The 20,231-nt window shown below is 40.6% G+C and overlaps 2 protein-coding genes across 2 annotated transcripts; both read right to left on the bottom strand.

Moving 5' to 3' along the window:
- Positions 1-5,626: 5,626 nt before the first annotated feature.
- Positions 5,627-8,648, bottom strand: LOC123983260. The gene is made up of 4 exons (XM_046069447.1): positions 8,428-8,648; positions 7,861-7,982; positions 7,656-7,760; positions 5,627-7,411 (listed from the first exon to the last, which is right to left on the bottom strand). Exon 4 carries the CDS (start codon positions 7,179-7,181, stop codon positions 6,156-6,158), a length of 1,026 nt encoding a protein of 341 aa, XP_045925403.1. The 5' UTR covers positions 7,182-7,411; positions 7,656-7,760; positions 7,861-7,982; positions 8,428-8,648; the 3' UTR covers positions 5,627-6,155.
- si:ch211-234p6.5 (pleckstrin homology domain-containing family A member 4) lies at positions 7,301-18,952 on the bottom strand. The gene is made up of 22 exons (XM_046069733.1): positions 18,725-18,952; positions 15,949-16,018; positions 15,746-15,844; positions 15,568-15,640; positions 15,370-15,470; positions 15,012-15,130; positions 14,694-14,906; positions 14,281-14,572; positions 13,003-13,200; positions 12,522-12,581; positions 12,327-12,407; positions 11,844-11,996; positions 11,562-11,660; positions 11,289-11,397; positions 10,470-10,543; positions 9,963-10,067; positions 9,792-9,882; positions 9,483-9,538; positions 8,840-8,968; positions 8,428-8,745; positions 7,854-7,982; positions 7,301-7,411 (listed from the first exon to the last, which is right to left on the bottom strand). Exons 1-22 carry the CDS (start codon positions 18,763-18,765, stop codon positions 7,301-7,303), a joined length of 2,721 nt encoding a protein of 906 aa, XP_045925689.1. The 5' UTR covers positions 18,766-18,952.
- Positions 18,953-20,231: the final 1,279 nt, after the last annotated feature.

The following is a 20,231-nucleotide window of genomic DNA, read 5'->3' as shown; positions in this document are numbered from 1 at the left end:
CAACAACACTGACTAATGTAAGTCTATGGAAATGTGATGGTTTGCATTAGTATTTTTAATAAAATAAAGAGTATGTTGATTTAGTACATAATAATGTGATGACAACTCCAATAAAATCAGCAATTCTATATATCTGCTTACAGATCTACTGTGCATCTTTAGAATATCAGGGTACTGTGAATTCAAAGAAATATGTATTTGAGTAGCACACACACCAAGTTATGTAACTTGAGGAATTGTTGAGGAGACAAGAATGAAACTGTTAATGTTTAATTCAGTGATAGTCCAAATAATACAGAATATTATTAAATATATGCTTACTGCCAGCAGCTGGTTAGCGTAGCTTAGCACAGAGACTGGAAACAGGGAGAAACAGCTAGCCAGGTACTGTCCAAAGGTAACAACATTTGCGTACCAGCACCTCTAAAGCTCACAAATTGAAATGTTTTGTCTTTTTTGTTTAACCTGTAAAACTACTTCAGATTAAACATGCAAGATATAACAAGTGAGATTAGTGAGATTTAGAGGTGTTGGTATGTGAGTTATCTTACGTCCAGACTGTTTTCTCGTTTCCACTTTTCATGCTAAACTAAGCTAAGCTAAGCTAATTAACTGCTGGCTGTAGCCTTATAGTAAATTCAACAGACAGATGTGAGAGTGGTATTAATCAGTCTCTGTGATCTTGATGAGATCAGTGTGACATTAGAATAGATGAACATGTTAAAATTGCAATCTTAATGATTTAAGGAAGATAACAACAAGTTTAATTTGTTGTCATTCTCAGTTTTTCAAAAAAAAAAACAAACAAACCCCAAAGAGATTTAAATATGTGATCACACAAAACTTCCTTTAATCAGTTGTGTTGGAAATCGTCCGCATAACTTAAATTACCTTTTCAACTAGAGAAAGCCTCTGGCTCAAGCTGCAAACTGTGGGCCAAAATGGTATAGATTCAGGCAATCAGCATTATTGTAGCACCTCATGCCTCTCTCTTCTTTCCTCCCATATTCTTCACTGTCTAGTCTATAATACTCAGGGGCTTGCACTGGCCTTTATACTAAGTGGTGTGGACTGATTTAGTGCCCATGCAGGCTTCTTTACGTCAGTGAGCCCGGGCAGCACAATAAAGAATTTCTTTATCCAACCAAAATCATCCATTTTGTGAATCAAACATATTCAGCCCGCAGGCCTCAGCACCCGTGAAAACAAGTCTTGCCAGTTTCCTCATTATTATTATATGGACGTCCATGACCAAAGATGAGGACTGCTAGCTGGTAATTGGAGGCCTGATACAGATACTGAATTAGCTCCTCATGCTGGTGAGCTGGCTAGAGCACTTGGCAACCTCACTGCATGTCCCACTAAAAAACAACTTACTTCCTTCCCTGCTCCACTGATGGATAATCACTGAAGCAAGACTGAACTGGCAATGGTGACATTTCCTTAAAATACAGTTTAAGAGTTTAAAATGTCATCAAACTTGTGGAAATGTTTCAAACTTCTCTGCCACTGACACCTGCATTTGCAGTAGTAATAGCGTGCCATCGTAACACCACATTGTGGACATGAATGTTAGATGGTCCAGAATCATGATGGTGTCAACTTTCAAAAGCATTCAGCTAATATTTACTTTCAAAAGTGCTGAAAACAACATAACAGAATATAATACTTTTTATAGGAGAAAAAAACATGTGTGGTGTGTCACTTTTGTCTCTTTAAAAAAAAGACTGTTGATCAAAATATGTCAAGACTACAACAGCTTCTGATTGCTACTTTGTGGTCCAAGCTACCCAAAATATCCTTTTGAAATTCCTTAGAGTTGGTGCAGGACCTCGAAACACCTGAAAAACTAAGAATAGGGTAGCTTGTAAGAAAAACTTTCAAATACTCAGCTTGGGATAATCTTGGACTCATCGTCATTACCAGCAGCTCTTCATTAGCTCAGCAGGGCCAGCAGTACACAGGGTAATGTAATTACTGCAGATTATTGTATATAGTGTAACAATCACTGTACAGCTCACAGTAATAGTTCACTGTATTCCTGTGTCATATGATGAGTCTGTGCTGGTGAAACAAAGGATTCATTGGTCAAGTCCTGATTCAGTACAGGCAAAACATAACTGTGCAGCCTGCAGTTTTGACTGAAGCGTCAGCTATGAGGTCACTGGGCTTCAGGACCTGTGTTTTTGAGTTTGTGTGGAAGAGAGAGAGAGACAGAGAGACAGAGGGAGAGCAAGAGAGAGAGCTGGAAAACAAATGATAGCTACATGTCATTTCTTTGAATGGTTGCCATTCTCACTGCCATAGAAATGAGAGCATGGGGGCTGGCAGAGAGGGCAGCTTGAAAACAAAGAGCTGGTGATAACATGTTTCAATAATGTAGAGCTACTGTACAGCTAAATTATCAAGTAGCTGCATTAGATTCATTGGCGTGAGAGGTGAGCTTATGTCACAGTGTCCACTGAACTCCATCAAATATGTGTGTGTGTGTGTGTGTGTGTGCGCACATGTGGGTGTTTTCATATTATTATTGCCCACATGATTACATCATGTTTTCACATTATTATTACACAGTCACACTGAACCCTGCTAGGCCTACCCTGGAGAGGGGAAACTGGATTTACAGTGGTTGCAAGATGACCAATTAGGACAAGGCCCCCAATTAGGCTGTGTATCATGTTACTAAATATTCTGTCTCCGAAAAATGGCATTGCCTTGTGTGTGAGTGTGTGTGAGTGTGTATGTGTGTGTGTGTGTGTGTGTGTGTGTGTGTGTGTGAGAGAGAGAGAGAGAAAGAGAGAGAGAGAGAGAGAGAGAGAGAGAGAGAGAGAGAGCAGGAACAGCTCTCCTCCACCAGTCATGGGGCGGGGAGAGGGGTTTGCTGCTCCCACAGCCGCCGACAATTAGAGCTAAAGAAAGAGGCTCTCTGCAATCGGTTTTTACATCCAGTTACATGTTAAAATCACCTTCGCAGCGGTACATGTCAGATGCATTCTTGGCATTTCAATGAAAGCAGAACATATAGCGACTAATAATGAACGTTCCCCCACCCCTCCTCTCCTCCTCCCTTCCAAACACCATGAAACAGTACCACCTGGCCAAGAAACGCATCATTGGAATCGATAAGTGATTGTTGGCAGCTGGGTTGAGGGAATGAAAGCACCGGGATCCGGACTATAACACGCTTTTATTTGCGCCGGCATCCACGCTGCATACTGGGCTAATGGGGAACTGACGAGGCTCTCCAGATGACAGCTCGACTTGTCTGTGGCTACCTCCATTTCTGAATGTATGGAGGAAAGACCATTTGATGATAGACGCATGGGCGCGCACGAGCAGGCACGCACGCACAGATCTGCATTCTTATAGTAAAAAGCTTAGCAGTTGTGTATTGGGGGATCTCTAAATTGGCCCTTTGTGTGTTAAAATGCCCATTAAAGCAAACAGGAGGAAGATAAATCTCCTCTTTTGAGATCCTGCTCGACTGAGATTAGCCTATAGAAAGCATCATGTCAGGAGGATGGCCCAAAAATGCACATCGCACATTTTCAGAAATGGGCCTGCCTTCTCCAGGACATTATAGAATTATAATCAACTCCATAGGCCCAGTGATAGCAATGAGACGTGCTGGGAGGTTTGACTTCAAAGCTCCCAACGGCAAAGGGCTTAGTTACAGCCATGATTAATTACAAGCAACACATAGTAGGCCAATATACAGTGGCATCTTATGATCTCTCTCTCTCTCTCTCTCTCTCTCTCTCTCTCTCTCTCTCTGTCTCTTCAAGTAGATACCACCTCACCTAACTGTATGCAAACGGCAACGAGCAAGCGTCCCCTAAATAAATCGTGCTGTGTACTGCCAACACACCTGTCAATGCCTGAAACTGACATAGGCACCAAGCGATGCATTGTCTTATAATATAAGCCTATTTGCCTCTATTCAAATAGTAATCCCCTTCCCTCCCCTTCTACACACACACACACACACACACACACACACACACACACACACACATACACCACTACCACCCCCCTCAATCCTTGACAACACAAATGTTAGGTAGCCTACTTGTTATCACACACATGCACGCGTACATACATGCATTTATTGTTACATTAGTGCATGCATATGTCTCCGATGCGTCTTCCGATGGATTTCATTTACCATCTCGATGGAAACTGGGTTGCGATGGGGCGGTGTGAAGTTGCATCCTTACCACAGTCATCGCGGGGAGCCTGTAGTATCCATGTTTGATGTTAAATATTCCTGAGGTCCATCTCCGCGGATCGTGCCTTGGTGTCCGCGCCCCCCATCCGAATCCACAGTAAAGCTTACTGTATGTGTTATATTTTCTGCCCCTTTTTTCCACATGTAAACGGCCAGGAGGAGGAGGGGGGGACGCGGAGAGAGACGATACGCCACCTTACCACAGACTCTCCCTCTGTAGGATTGGAAGGTAATGGGTCTTAAAGAAACATTCTCTCAGCATTCTCCGCATCTCTGTGATTTACGCGCGCGCAACGCACTCACGCGCACTCGCAGGCCAATCAAACACCTGATTAGTTATACAGTGGGTATTGAGAGATTATGATAGTATGATTTTTGTAGACAAATGCAAACTAAATGACAGACATTTTACTTGCATCTAGTCCATATTCCCTTCTTTGCTGCAGCTTGAGCCCAAATTCACCAATTTAAAAAAATCCACTATATAAAACATACAAACATGCATCCAAATTATTTTGTCCTGTCATCAAGCAGTTCCTTATTTGTTGTGTTCCTGCAAAAGAAAGCTAAATCTGTGTGGCGCTCTGTAGGCCCAACTTCAGACCATGAGAAGAATTAAAATAATGTGGATATTAGTAATAATATCAATAATCACTCAAATTTCATTTGCAATATTATGAAAGTAGGTTCCATAAATCAAAGTTTAAGGATCATATTTTCCCAATTCTTCCTCAGGCATAACGTGTGTTTTAGATATGCAGGTTAAAAACAGACACAAGCACTTATTTAAAATGTACTCAGGAATGCCTTTACTGTGTGTGGTCTGGGAGGAAAAGCATACTAATACTATTCAGTCATGGCAGGAATGTGTTTAAAGTGAATGTTATTACATCTAATTGCCAACTTGTAGCTTATATCCATATCTGTGGATGCTGTCCTGGATGTAACTACATCAACATAACATGAAATCACCAGCCCACACATACAATGTGATCTCACAAAGACTGTTATTAATATTTATGTTGATATTGATATCACGTTTGTAAACAGATAAGCAGGTCTTTCACAGTGTGTGCATGTGCGCATATGTGTGTATGTAGCTCAGTAAACATAAGGTGGTGCTGTCTTTAAGAGAGAGAGAGAGAGAGAGCCTGGGAAGGGGTGATGTAATGTGTTCTCAGACAATGATGTCATCGACTGAGACATGGCAGGGATTTAAAGTGACAAAGGCATTTTCAGTGGCTCCATGTAATTCTGCATCAGGGCTCCTCAGAGAGCAGCACCCAAGCACCAGGTGAACTTTCATTGAGGAGAAATAAAAAGGATGTATGTAATGAAAGCAAAACATAAATGTGATTTCTTATATATGCACATAAATCATGAGCAGGAGTCTCCATGTTGATATCAGACACACAGCATGTTTATTAATCAGGATATTTGAGATACAAAACACATTTTGTTACACCGACAATAACAAGGGTTATGTTGCCATCCGCAAGCACTCATTTCTGTGTTATGTTAGATGCTTCTTTTGAGAGGATTGAAAGTGTTAACCTGAAATACTGAGCCTGTATTTGACTGCAAGAAGGTATTTGGTGTTTACCATCAACTGCAAAACAACACTACACTATATTTGCTTACATAGTTTTTGTTTTCATGAAATATTCCTAAGACCTTCTGTTTAATCTGCATTTCAAACCACATTCTATGAATAATGGAAATGTTCAAGTTATCAAACATTATGATTATTTCTTATATCGTATGTTCCCATTTTACCATTTGTAATCCAAAGTTAGGTCCAAATACCTCCAATCACTTAACGTCCTCCTCCTCAGGCATTTTCTTTTTACCATAAATCACTTAACTATGTTCTTGTCCTTCCAAAGTTCGCTCATTTAAGCTCCTTAAGCTGTCACCGTTATTACCTCTACAAACTTGTCCTTAATACTGTAACTCGTGCCTTCCTGAAAGAGGCACTCTGGATCACACGTCCGCCTTCATACGCAGAGCTGGATGGAGCGATACAGTGGTTGTTGCCTCGTTCTTGGACTGGCTCCTTGTTCACCTCACTCAAACTACTATGTTTCTTCTGCTCTTCAGATCTTTCTTCTCTTGTCTCCACCTTCCTGTCTTCTAACTCTTTCTCTCCACTCTGCTCTTCTCTTGTCTTTGCATACTCATCTTGGGCCTGATCAGAATCAATGTCCTGAACAGGAGCGCCGTGGATGGATTCTCTAACCTTCAACAGGCTTTCTTGTCTTGAGGTGTTTACACATTCTTTTTGAAGGATCTCTGCATAAACACAGGGCTCTTTTGCTGGACTGGCCGAAGTATTGAACGCAGCTTTGTCCTGGGTTTCTAGTGTTGAATCTTGAAGTTTGTCATCAATTGGTAAACTATTCTCATTAACATCTGATGGCAAACGTAGGCTGGAATCCTTGCTGTCTTGCTTAGAGGATCTCCCAACATTATGGGTCGTGTCACCCTGCACAGATTCGGTGATCAGCAGCTCTTCTTCTTCTTCTGGCCTGGATGACATTTGGGCATTTGAATTCCCATCATTCTTTGTTATATCTGTGTCTGAAATACTAATGTCACATGCAATCTTATAGAAGAGTGAATGGTTCTCTTTCATTTTCTCTAAGCTTTCACTCACTGTGGATGACATTTCATTTGAATCAGTCACGTCGTCGGTGCATGCTGGTTGGTTCTCGATGTCTGATACCTCTTCACGGCACAATGAGTCTATGCCAGGGATCTGCAAAGGTATGAACCCCTGCCACTGGTTGGTGGAGAGGAACCACTTGGCTCTCATATTGGAGGATGAAAAATCACTTTCATCATCATCATCATCATCATCATCATCATCAGCCAAAGGTTCTTCAAGCTTTCGCTGCTCTCCATCCTTGCAACTTGTAAATCCCTTGCCTCCATCTTTCTGGTAGACAGTCATAGATGAGATATGATAGGGCGAAGCCGGACGTTTGATTTTAGTTTTGGCAACCCCTGTTCGTACACTGTGATCTTTGTGTTGTGTTTTGTTCCCAAATTTGACTTGGCTTTTGGATTTTTTCACATGGCCACCTTCATCTTCATCCTGAGATGTTCCACTAGAACGCTGAAGTTCAGCAGGGCTTCTGATGTTATCCCCAGAGCTTCCATAGCCGTCATAAGATTCATGGTCTGAAAATAGGAACAGATCAAAATATGCCAGTAAGTTAGTGGATGCATAGTGCATCAGCAGCAGATACTTCTATTGCTATAGCATATTTTACTGTAATAGATAACAGCAAGTTAAAGCTTTTTTGAGATTAAAAGTAACTTATTATGCGATTGCAATTTTTAAAATGTAACTGTAGTCTAATTTCAGCAATTTGATCTTAATTACAATTCTTAACTTCTTGATTTTGTGTTGGGAAATACATACCTGATTGCAACCTTTGTTTTTTTGCTGTGTCAGGGGGCACCTGTTGAACTTCCTGCCCCTCCCCACTGATTGGTAGTTGCTTGTGTGTAGTAGCACTCTCTCTGACTGCGCTGATAGATAGATAGATAGATAGATAGATAGATAGATAGATTAGTGAAGACCTTCATATATGTAAAACATATAAAAATGGCAACAAACATCCCACCTTCTTATGACTCTCTCCCGTATTCGTTCCACACGCTGAAGTTTGGCCTCTCGCTGCTCAGGGGTTGGACAGTGGTCAGGGTCCATGTCAGGGGCCAGGAGTGCAGAGGGCCGTTCCTCCACCTGTTCAAGCAGTTTTACATTAGAATGCACACTACACTACACTTTAGGATAGCTATTGTATATCAATGCTATTAATCATCTTTATAATGATATGTAGCAAATGATGTGCAGGAAATAGCATTATTACTGATGCAGTTAATTCTAATGTTATTTTAAGGGTCGTGGAGATCCCATGCTCTCTTGAACTGCTCTAAAAATAGACTTAGCAGTATCTCATCAGCTTGATACTGACTTTTTCTAATTTTACAAGAATAGCTTTTAAACATGATCTTGAAGGGACGACATATTTCAAAGGTTTGCAACAGAAAATGTCACATCACTTTTGTTTGTGCTCTCAGAGACCAAAACTGTAAACCATGGTTAAATACAATTGATTTAATCTGCTCTAAATTGTGATTGGTGATGACAAACGAACATGATTCTCTGTAGATTCGTATCTGCTCACTTCTGACCATGACTCCTTCTTGGGGGACCTCAGTACTCCCTGATGCTGCTCTCTGTTTGTCTTTTTAACGGGCTGATCCTGGTGCATCTCTGCTGAGGACCAATTTTGAACAGGACTCTCCAGGAACAGACGCCTGGGTGGTTTGTTAAACATTTTTTTACTCTGCTCAGCCAATCTTTGCTGCATCTCAGCAGAGATCTGCTCAGGCAGTGGGTTGTCGAGCTCAGGCGGTGGATCCTCAACGGAAACCCGTCTGGCCACTAGAGAGGACGGCAGTACGGCTGTGACTACTCTTGTCACCCTTAGAGGAAAGGGGGCCTGAGGACATACCAAAATTGATTGGTAAAAATACATAAATTAAATAAATGATATAGTGATTCAGTCAGTTATTTTAATAAATGATTTGGCAGACCTCCTCTTTTGCCTCTGAACTCTGGTTTTGGGCGCCTGGGGCAGATATGGGGGGTTTCTTCCGGTTAGTCAACCTCTCCTGATTCCTCTTCATCCGTTCAATCTGCTCTTCTTCACTCATCTTCATCTTCTAGAAAAGATATAGGCTGTTTAGAATGAGTCATTTGTGAACTATGCACCTCAGCAATATGCATGTAGAAAAGGCAACGCCAGAATCCATAATTTGCATGCAAAACATCTCAAAAATATTTAAATAATTAAATGACTATTAAGGCTGTCTGTTTGCATCTGTTCGTGCAGAGGTGTATGCGTGAATGGCTGTATGTATGGCTGCTTGCATCTGTATGTTCGCTTATACATATGTATGTGTGTGAGCACGTGAGAAAGGGGGGTTGGGTGGCAGAAGGGAGAAGACTGAGCTACTGTACTGACATGCAGCCTCTGCCTCCCCCTCTCGCCTAGAACAGGCACTGCAACTTGCCCTAATTGCAAGGAGGATGAGAAAATCAAAGAATTGGAATTTGGCTGTGATTGCAATGAGGAAAAATCTGCTTTGACTGCTTCTATATTTGGAGCGTTTTGGATCACATTGCGCACATACAGATTTAATTCACCAGCAAACAGGAAATTATGAAGAATCAAACCTTGCTTGATTGGTTCGTCGGATCTGGTGGGATCCACTTTGAGCCAGACTGAGATTCTAAAGATGAAATGAAAATAAAGGAGGGTAGGAGAGGATGGGTGGGAGAAGAGAGTGACAGGTAGAAAGATAAATTAGAAATATGAGGATGGAGTACAAAACAAAGCCACTGGAACCTGAAAAAAAATCACCTTTGAATAAAACACCTATTAAAGCTGTTTAATGTTTAATGTGTCATAAAACATTAATGTACAGGCCATTGTATTAATATCCCTCCCTGTTCTCTATTGATATTGAGTATATCTGTGCCAACCAAATGCATCTTTCTGCGCTTTCACATTAAGGAGGTCAGGCTGGCTGTTTCCTCTTCTCTGTACTGGATCAACAGTGTGGCTGTAGATTCCCTGAAACATAAGTAAAGAAAAATGTTGTAAAAAATATCACATTTGATAATATTTGTCATTGATAATGTCTATATTCACACCTCATATGGTGACTCTGTCCAGCCATGGCTCTGATCCCTGCTCTGGTGGATTTCATGTAGCTCCTGGGGTAATGGTGGGCGGACAGGTGGTTCTTGTTCCACATCCTGCATAGATCATTGTCACAAGGGATGTGATAGATGATCTTACCACATCCATACCAGATTGCTAAAGACTGATACTGCATCTCATCAAACATATTTTAGAGATGTCAATCCTTTACATGATAGAAAACGCAACTGGTCATCCCAACAGTCAAACTGTATTTTGGAAAAGTAGCCAGACATCGTGGCAGACTTCAAGGAGGGGAGTAAGTCGTATAAAGCCATCACATTGAAAGTAATTAGATCTGAATGTTTTAGAATTTAAGAAAACACCTGGAGGACTCAAAGATCTAGTCAGCAGATGCAAGCAGATGGATTTAACCTTTGCTTCGAGTGGAAAACAATCCCATGTTTGTTTATAAGCAGAGAGCAAACTGAGAAAGGGACAATGTACAGGAGTCGTACCATTTGCAGTCCACTTTGCAGCCTCTCTGTGGGTGAGCCAGGGGATCCAGGATGTGGAGCTGACTGCTGGAACGCTGAGTTGGAGACAGAAAAGATCACAGTGTTGACACTGTTCATCCATTGTCAGGTTTCATGTGCGTTATCACAACGAACCAGGCAACTTTGAGCATTGGCGGCCTCAAATGGAAGTAACAAGTAACTGTTCACACACTGCTCGGACCTTAGACTGCAATTCCTTATTGAGTGATGCAGGTGAATGTGATGAAAAGATTCAGACTTTTCTGCATTGAAACATTGGGCATTAGGATAGCAGGACAGAGCATTTGTTTACATATAATATTGCCTGGTGTATCCTGCAGCTTAAATCAGTTCACCATTCACAAATCCAGGAATTAGTGATTCATCCATCCATTCACCCATGAATAGACATAAAATATTCATAAATAATAGTGTTGTGTAATACTGTATAGCTTAATACAAGGCAGTCAATTCAAAACAGAAGATAAATCAAACTATTCACCATGTGCTGCATTATCATAACATCAGGTTTTCTTCAACATAATATTATTAAATGTTGATAATAAACGAAACTCCACAACACTCCCCTGCTGTCTATTCACCTAAAAACAGACATGTACAGTAAAGTTCCTTTTCTGTATTTCTACTGGTTTAGAAACGTATTGACTGATGACACCACCACCACAACAAAATATTGAAGCAAAAACTTACTTTTGTTAACTGCACTCCACAGTCATATTTGTACAGTACAAACATCTACATGTGCCATAGATTTTACAGTGAGGGAGAGCTGATGCTTACTATGATGCCTCTGTAGTCCCAGCAGGAAGCGGAAATGGTCCCTGTTGATCTTTAACCCAGCCAGGATGTCCTCCATCATCCAAAGCTCCCTCTGGGCCTGAGACTGCTCCTGATATAAAGAAACAAAGGACTCATGAAATATCTTCCGGCATGAGTCTTTTGGAGAAAGACATTTGGGTGAGATAGAGTGGTTTTGCAATTAGTGCAGCATACATATATAAACCAGGCTTAATATATTAGTGACAAAGTATCCAGTTTGTAGTTGATAAATACCTGTGGCATTCCAAAGTGACAGATGTGCTGAAGATGCGAACGGATAACAGACAGTTCACTCTCCATTCTCTCATATTGACTCCACACCCTCTCCATTTCCTGAATAAAACAATGACATTTGTGAACAATACATCGTGAATAAAAACTCATAAGGAATATAAAAACATGTAAATCAACAGTAGAATCTAGTCTGTACATGTACAACCCAATACCTGCTGTTAAAGGACTAGTCATGCAATGCCATTGTTAGTCTCATTCTGTGCCCCCTGGCTTATTACACACCAATGATACATCACACATTCTGGCCCGGATTGTGACCAGCTCTTCCTGAAGCAAAGCCTTCTGGGTCAGTGCTTCTTCCTGGGCCCTGGGCCCCTGGCTTTTCCATTCTTCCAGCTGCAGTCTGGACACCTCTAACGCACAATGGACGCTCTCCTGCAAAAACAAAAAAAAACTCATTATTTTTATTCTTAGAAGTGTCACAATATACTATTTACTATTGCTATTTTACCAAATATCCAGAATACAGTACTAGAAAAGAAGCATTTTAAGGATGCTATGGTTGAGTGCAACTACAACCATTCAAATATGTAAAATTATTTTTTCTGGACTTCAATTCTCACGGTGTTTGGTTAGTTTGAACTAAATATTGTACAACAAACCATGAGCTTACCTATATATCTAATGCATTAGCTTTCATAAAATACATTTACGGACATGTCTAGACAGCTTTACATTTTCTAGTCTTATGGGGTAATTCCTGACCTTATCCATTTGTAGCTGGGCCAGTTCTACAGACAGAGACTGTAGCAGCTTGTCACACCCACACAGCCTCGTCAACACAGCCTGGAGAGGTAAAATCAAAATCAACTCAGAGAGAAACTTCTAATGAGATGATAAAAAACTGCACTGTACTCTGGTGACAGCAGAGAGCCAAATGGCAACATTGTGAATACTCACATCTGCATCACTTTCGAGAGGCCTCATTGATGGGGTTTCCCTCTGGTCAGGCTTTGGGGCCTGAAACGCAAGTTATCAATTTGTTAAACAATACTTTTTAAAAGTAGTTTTGATATTGCTTCTTCATGTTTACCAGATCAGTGTGATTTTAATGAGATCATTTTGAATATGTATTTTTTTATGAAATCCTTTGATCTCACTAATGTTAATACATATTTAGGGTATGTGGTGTAGGTTAATGCTTCAGTGTTAATGCTTGAATGTTAAGACTGAGCTGTTGTCTTTCAATAGAGCACAGCATGACATACACACAACAGTGTGGGACAATATCACAAGGTCTTTACAAAAACGTAGTAGCTTATACTACTAAGAATTAGAGTCACTCTGTTAAAAGTCTCCACGGTTAGAGACTACACCACACCACAGCACAAACAACATATATACTTGTTTCACACAATAGTGGACAGTTTTATAATTGTACCACACAAGACACCAAGAACACAGAGCGCAGCTCGGACGGCTGTACCATAGCTGGCGGTAGCACACAAACAGATAAATTGCTGCGGTGATGGTGATGATGGTGGTGGTGGTGGTGGTGTGGGGGGTGGGGAGCATGTGCGGCTCTTGATGAGGGGGGCAAAGGTGGCAGTAAGTCTGAATGTGCCCCTGTAGAGTAGCTCTGAAAGAATAGACAGCATGTATATGAAAAAAATAGACAACATAAGGAATTAAACAAAACATACTGTAGTACAGTACTGGGTAAGTAAAATCTACCATTTTTAGTAACTTCAATGATCTTTTTAAGTAGGTTTTACTCACTAACAAGTGAGTGATCTTTTTAAGTAGGTTTTACTCACTAACAATCAGATTACTTTAAGAGTGATGTGTTTTGATGTAAATGTATTGTTTATACTGTAATCACCTTTCCTAAAGGTCTTCTCCCACTCGAGATATGATGGACAGAACCATATGTAGGTGTAGGCTGTAAACAGTGAAAAGGGTAAGGTGTGAATTTTGTTAAAGGGGTACTGAAGAGATTAGTTGAGGGACAGGTTTAAAAACAAAAAAAGGAAAGGAAAAAGTGATGCAACACTCACCACACCTCACCTTCAGTTTGTAACAAAGGCTGTTTGTTGAAAAATACAAGCCTCATGTCCAACTTTAGTTATTTTTTCAACCTTCCTCAAGGGCCACATAAAATGTTATACAACTGTTTTTACAGGCTGAGCAGTACTCTTTGTAATGAATAAACTTTAAGTGCCCTTTTAAAGGAGAAGCAAATTACAACATATTTAGATGAAACCCTAAACTGTCCTTTCTTAATAAATAGAAAAGTTATATTTCCAAAAGAACCTCTTGTAAAGTATATAATGACAACATTTATTTGAAATTAAATATGCTGATGTGGTTTACGAATGTAGACTAATATTACGAAGTTTATCATTGTTTAATTTTAATAAAATGAACATATCTACTTAAAATTTGGATTTCTGTTTTTATGTTTGTATACATTTAAGCAAGCAAGCTAATAAAAGTACCCTAAATTCTAAGTGTCTTGTTAAATCATCAATCAGAGCTTCTGTGCCCGTCCTTTTCCAGCAGTTAATCTTTTACGTGAAGAGGAAACAAATTATTATTGACTGATCCCCTTAATTATACAATAATAAGAGATTAACAAGATATTAGCTTTTGTACTACATGGTGAACAAAGGCTAATGGAGTATATTTTATGATCAAGATGAACCAAACAATTTCTGACCTTGCTTAGGTTTTGCCATCTTTCTGTGCCTGGAGTGCTGGGAGTGGATCTGAACTCCAGTTTAGGTGAGGCAGGTGCATAGTACAGGGTTTGCGGCACCATGGCCGAGTCATCGTGTGGTCGAATGTCAACCCTTCCCACCGGTGTGTGGGGGCGTGACCCCAGCTGACCTCTTGAGGTCAACGATCCTGTTCCCATAATTTCTGTGTGTGTGTTTTGGCCTGGAAGTGAATCTTCCTCTTGATCTGGACCACAAGCTCTTCTTCTGCTAAAATCAGGAGGACTGGGTGTTCTGTTTAAAGAGAAAACAGAACAGAATGCCAAAGTTGGGACCTTTTTTCTCAGAGGATTTTCCCCTTAAAGTAAACCACTGGTATTTAAATTTGTCCCACACACAGAGACAAATTGACAACCTGCTGTTTCTCTGACGCACGCTTCGCTTCCCCCTGTGCTCTGAGTGCGACGTCCCCATCCTCCCACCGGTGAGATGACTCGGTTCACTCAAAGTCCTGCTGACGTGCCTGTGTTTTTGGGAGGGATCCTCTCCATCAGAAAGGGGTTTAGGGAAGTGCACTGATTCACTGCTGCCTCCTATCTGTGTGAAATCCTGATAACTTGAGCAACGCCTGAAAGGATCAGAGATGCAGCAAAAAAAAGGCAAAGTGCAGTCATGAAAAAATGTTTGATATTCAGTGTTGACCAGCTCATGCCCAGAGTGAATTGTGCTGTACCTGTTCAGGGAGCTGTCTGTCTCCATTGTAGCAGACTGGCTGAGAGCTCGGACCCACCCTAACATATCCTCCTGAGTGTCAGCACTGAAGAAATAAGAGCGCATTCCCTGGTGCACCACCTAGTTTTACATTCACAATGTTAAACTGTTATTCTTCCCCTCATAAAGCATCAATGGTCCTTGGTTTGTTTTCAGGTGTACTATGGCTCAATAGGTGATTAACAACACTTACAATAAAATGTTACCGACGTATTTTTTAGGCCTCTTACATCTTTCACTGTATATATGGATAATTTGACAAGGACTTGAATGGCTGTTAAGATGACCCTTCAATTAAGTGAGTAACCAAGTGATCGTACCTTGAAGGTAAACTTTCTGTTCTTGCATTCTCGCGGTGTGCAGAACAGGATTTTGTAGCTTGGGAGTGGAATACTGCCCAACACAGATTCCTCTCTACTGTCTGGTGCGGGGGGGGCAGAAAAGAAGTGACCAAAAGATGAGCCGCATTGTTGCCAAATCAGAGCACATGAGCAGGTTTCGTGCTACGAGCTTTGTACCTTTATAGTAAAACAGACAGTAGTTGGAGAGGACAAACCACCTTCTCTTCCACAGCTTCAAACCAGAGCTATCCTGCAGAAAGGAGGATTAATTAGGGGCTGATTATCTCAGTCACACTTTCTTGTAAATGTAATAATGAATGATGTTATAAATTGTAGGCCATGTTTGGAAAATTACTTTTTTGTTGAGCCATCCTCTGATGACCACAGGACAGTTGGGGTCTCTCCTGGCAGCCTGGCATCTTTTCCCAAATGTTTGAACCCTTCCATCACTATCCTGTTGTCCAAAGAAGGAATGATATATGAGAATGCAATAACAGTGTTACAGTGAGCCGTCCGCACATAAAGGCAAGATAGAAAATGCAAACTTTAAAAACACACCTTCATGATAGGAAAGTAGGAAATGGTGGCCACACTGGATGCTTGGCTTACTCTGTCCTGGTCGTCCATTCTGCAGTGGAGACAAAAACATTCATACAGTACAGTTGAACAGCCAGATAGACACTTGACAAAAAGTAAAAGAAGATGCGTTGATTAGAAGGGCTTTTGTCCAAAATGTCAGAGCTGGATGCAAATGTCACATCTAAAATGTCATATCTGGATCATTCCTTTCTACTGTGTTTGAACCCAAACTAAAGCACACCCCTAACACGCATTTTAACCTTCTTTTATACAGGTGTGTTTATAAATAAGAAAGTGTTCGTTCAAGATTACTTATGGTACACACCCACTAAAGTATACAAAGTAACTAAATAGTGATTGATTTGTGAATGAAGGCTCAAATTTTAAAATCAATCCAGTCCTGCACAGTTATAGTTTAACCTCTTAGCAAACACTTCCCTTTACTGAAACTCTGCTTAGACATTTGAATGAACTGGTTGCAACTGGTTGCTCTGGGTGAGGCTAAGACACGAGGCCTTACCAATACAATCTGAACCAGAGTCTCTCTCTCTCTCTGTAGAAGCCGTCAGTCCCTCCCATGAGCAGCACCCTGTCTCCTCCGAGCACACATATGCCACATTCCCATATAGTTGAGATTGTTTTCCTGGTCAACTGTTAGCTCTTCTCAGAGACTTGCTCTCCCACTTCCAGCAAAACTCTCCCACAATTCTATTCTGAGCCATAACAGACCGGCGCGCATCCCCACCATGAAACTGACAGGTGACAGCTGCGTCGCTGTGGTAGCAGGGAGGGGCCCGTGACTGTGTGAAAACCAATCTGGCAGCAGGGATGGATTGGTATGAGAGGCCGAGAGAGATTTGGAATGTGTCCCAAACTGTAGAACTACAGCATGGACGGCTGAGGACAGCAAACCAAAATAAAAGCGTGTGGAGTGGGGGAAGTAAAGTGCCATGTTGAAGTCAAATGTGTAGGGAGGGGCATGGGTTCACTGTGTCATAGGTTTGTGCTTTTCTTCTTTTCTGTCATCTCTCCATGTGACCATAAAGTTTTATCCGCATCGTTGGTTCTGTACCTCAGGTCACACGTTAGCTTGTTTCTTGTACCTGCACCCACATTACAGCCCAGTAATCCTGTTGTAAATTAAACTTTATTATTGTGTGACAATATAATTATGGAAGTTTGTGCCCATTTGATTATTGTAGTCATTTATCGGGCCAATATTTTCTAGATATGCTGTATATATTTGTTTTTGTGTTTTGTAATGTTTTGTGAAGTCCTAAAAATGAAATGCAGTGCGTGCATAAAACACTTAGATCTTATTTATGTTGTTAAATGTCTCAAATGACTTTTAATGTAGGTATGCATTTAGAAAAGATAATTATTTCTTGAATTTCAAATTCAATTTTAAATAAAATAAAAAAACATACTGCTGTACTAGTGCATAGCTATATAAAGTACTTTATTCCATGTATTATTGTCTATGTATTGTATGTCTATATGTTTACAATTTGTTATTTAAATTAAAGTATGTATTTCTTTATTATTTTATACTGTATACATATACATTATATACTATATATGTGCACATATGTATAAATCTACATATAAATATTTCCCCCCATATATATGCTAAACTACTTTATGTGTGCATGTGCTGTATTTGCAGTTCATTTTAAAAGTGATTGTCAGCTGGTCTAAGTTACATCTGCTGCACCACTTCATTTTACAGCTTTTCTAAACTGTGCAGTTATTGTTGACCCTCATGAAACAGCAATACAGATATACTTGTGGATAAAAATTCATGAGAAACATCTCACACTGTGGGCGACCCAGAGGTTCGACATGGTTTAGCTGCCGCGGTCTATGTCAGTATGAACCACAATCCTCTACAAGTGAGACACAGAGTAAAAAAACAATCAAGTCTTTGTAAGAGATGAGAGCAGAGACAAACAACTTTGTAGACACTGGGGGTTACGTGGGTGTTGTGAAATATTTGGAAAATCTCCTTCTTAATCAGCGGGGGGGTCACTAGCTCGGGGAGGAGAAAACTTAAAATGCTAAAGAGGGATGGAGGGGAGGACAAATGGTGGGTCTGTGTACCACACAGAGTGCGCTTTGTGGTGCCCAGGGACTCTGGAGCATCATGTGAAGCTGGACACAGAGCATGTTGAATACATCGGCCCAGGAAATATCCTCCCTCTCCATCAACAAAAACATTTGCATGTCTCCTACATACTCATGACTTTGAATGTCAACAAAATCATCACTATACGTTTGACCTTGATAAGTAAGGTAGTGATGTAAGGCACTGCCACAGCTACTTATTTAACTGCCTGACAAGATTGCATAATGAGAATGCTGGATTATTGTACACATCATATTTTATATGGCTTTAGACAGTAAAGTTGGACAATAGGAGGCATACAAGTCGCTGGGTGGCCTTGGTAGCAGGCAAATGCCAAGATGTCACAGCTTAGCAAAGCTGAGAAAAAGTCCCCTAGTGAGCCTGTAATACTTCAGTCACAGATAATACTTCACATCTGCTTTACAATACTGTAACTTTAGTCTTTTGTTCAATGTACAACAACCTGGAAAATTACTGGGAACATACCAAACAAATGCAGATTAAAAAATGAAATGAAAGAAATTATGAAATACGCTCAAAAATCTTTCTGTAACAATATTTGTAACTGTTCAAATACTACTCATAATTACATGACACATAAATCGTATTAAAGATGCCATATTGCTGTACCTGACTAATTGCGCCCGCCTTCTGGCTGCTTCAAGCTCCATCACTTGGCACTCTTCCTCATAGCATCTCCTCAGGCTTGGCTGCCCTCTTCCTGGCTACCACAAGCTCCTGTTGCCAGTCACAACACTCTCCTGCTAAACTCCTCTTCTCTCCTCTTACGTGTGAATCTCCCTCTCTGTTTCGCACTCCTTCCCTCTGTTCTGACTTGTAGCAGTGGTGTTTGTCCGGTGATCTACCTACGCTGGCTGATAACACTCAGTCTGCTTTTCTGTCCTCTAACAGTGCACTCTCTGTGAGTCCCTTCTCCCCCCGCTTCTTTTTCTTCTTCTTCTCCTTCTTCTTCAGTGTCCCTCCCTCTCACCCTGCCCTTGACAGCCTCTCTGTCTTTTGCTGAGTGTGGGTTTGTGACTAAGGAATTTACAAAAAAAACCCCAGCTGGTCTCCCATTCTTCTTTCTCTGCCCTTTGCATTGTTTGCATTTCATTTCTCAGCTATTTGGATCTAGCTTCATGACGATTAAAGATTTGGATGCCAGTCGTGAATTATCACCCCTTGATAAAGGCCTAACCATTCAGAGTATGAAGGGTTCACTGAACGCAATGGCTTAAAGGTTTGGTTTCGCAAACTTATACATGGAACTTGTGGAGTAAACAATCGAACTACAGTGTTCAAATATTGACACGTAATAGATCATTTCAAGTGAACATTTCCACTGAACTTATCGTTTGTGGAGGAACAGTCCAGATTGGATAAAACATATTTAGATATCATATATATATATATATATATATATATATATATATATATATATAAAGTACACATAAAGAGACCTAATACAGCATAGCTATCAGACATGATCCAATTGTCTTATAATTAGTCGGTCTAGACTTTTCCACAATGAGGCATAAGCATTTTCCCAGATGGTGGGCTCTTATTTAGGTTGTCTGCTGCACTGAGTCAGCGTCTTGTGGAGTTCTTCTTCAAATATTTTCAAGATAGAAACTGAAGTACCTCCAATGCACTTGGCTCGCATGCAGTACACGGGAAAGATGGTGCTTCACCAATCCAGCTGTAAGAAAACAGGTGCACAGTGCTTTAAGGTGACAAAAGTGAGAGCATTTCGAGTTATGAATAATATAAAAAAATATATATATAGACAGAAAGAAAAGCACTCAAAGGAAAAGTGAAAGCCGATACTCTGCAGCGGGCCACGACAGATGCCTCAGGAGAGCTGGCGTTATTGCTGTACAAGAGGAAGATATCAAAGGCACTTTAAGAGCTATGATGAGAACAAGCAGATAGGACAAAAGTCAAGTCTAAAATTACTCTCAGAGGAAAGCTGCCTAAAGGCCTGGCTGGTTATGGCACCATTTTTAACTTCATGAATAACGTGGTGAAAAACACCCAGTGCTTTGTGTAGACATGCTCCTGAAAAACACCTGCAACCTCGACACATAAGTATGGCACAGAACACTCAAACCATTGTTCAACACTCAAATAGTAATTA

The sequence above is a fragment of the Micropterus dolomieu genome, linkage group LG14, assembly GCF_021292245.1.
Source record: "Micropterus dolomieu isolate WLL.071019.BEF.003 ecotype Adirondacks linkage group LG14, ASM2129224v1, whole genome shotgun sequence".
NCBI classification, from domain to species: domain Eukaryota; kingdom Metazoa; phylum Chordata; class Actinopteri; order Centrarchiformes; family Centrarchidae; genus Micropterus; species Micropterus dolomieu.
The sequence above is the reverse complement of the archived record's forward strand: the minus strand, read 5'-3'. Positions and strand labels throughout refer to the sequence as shown.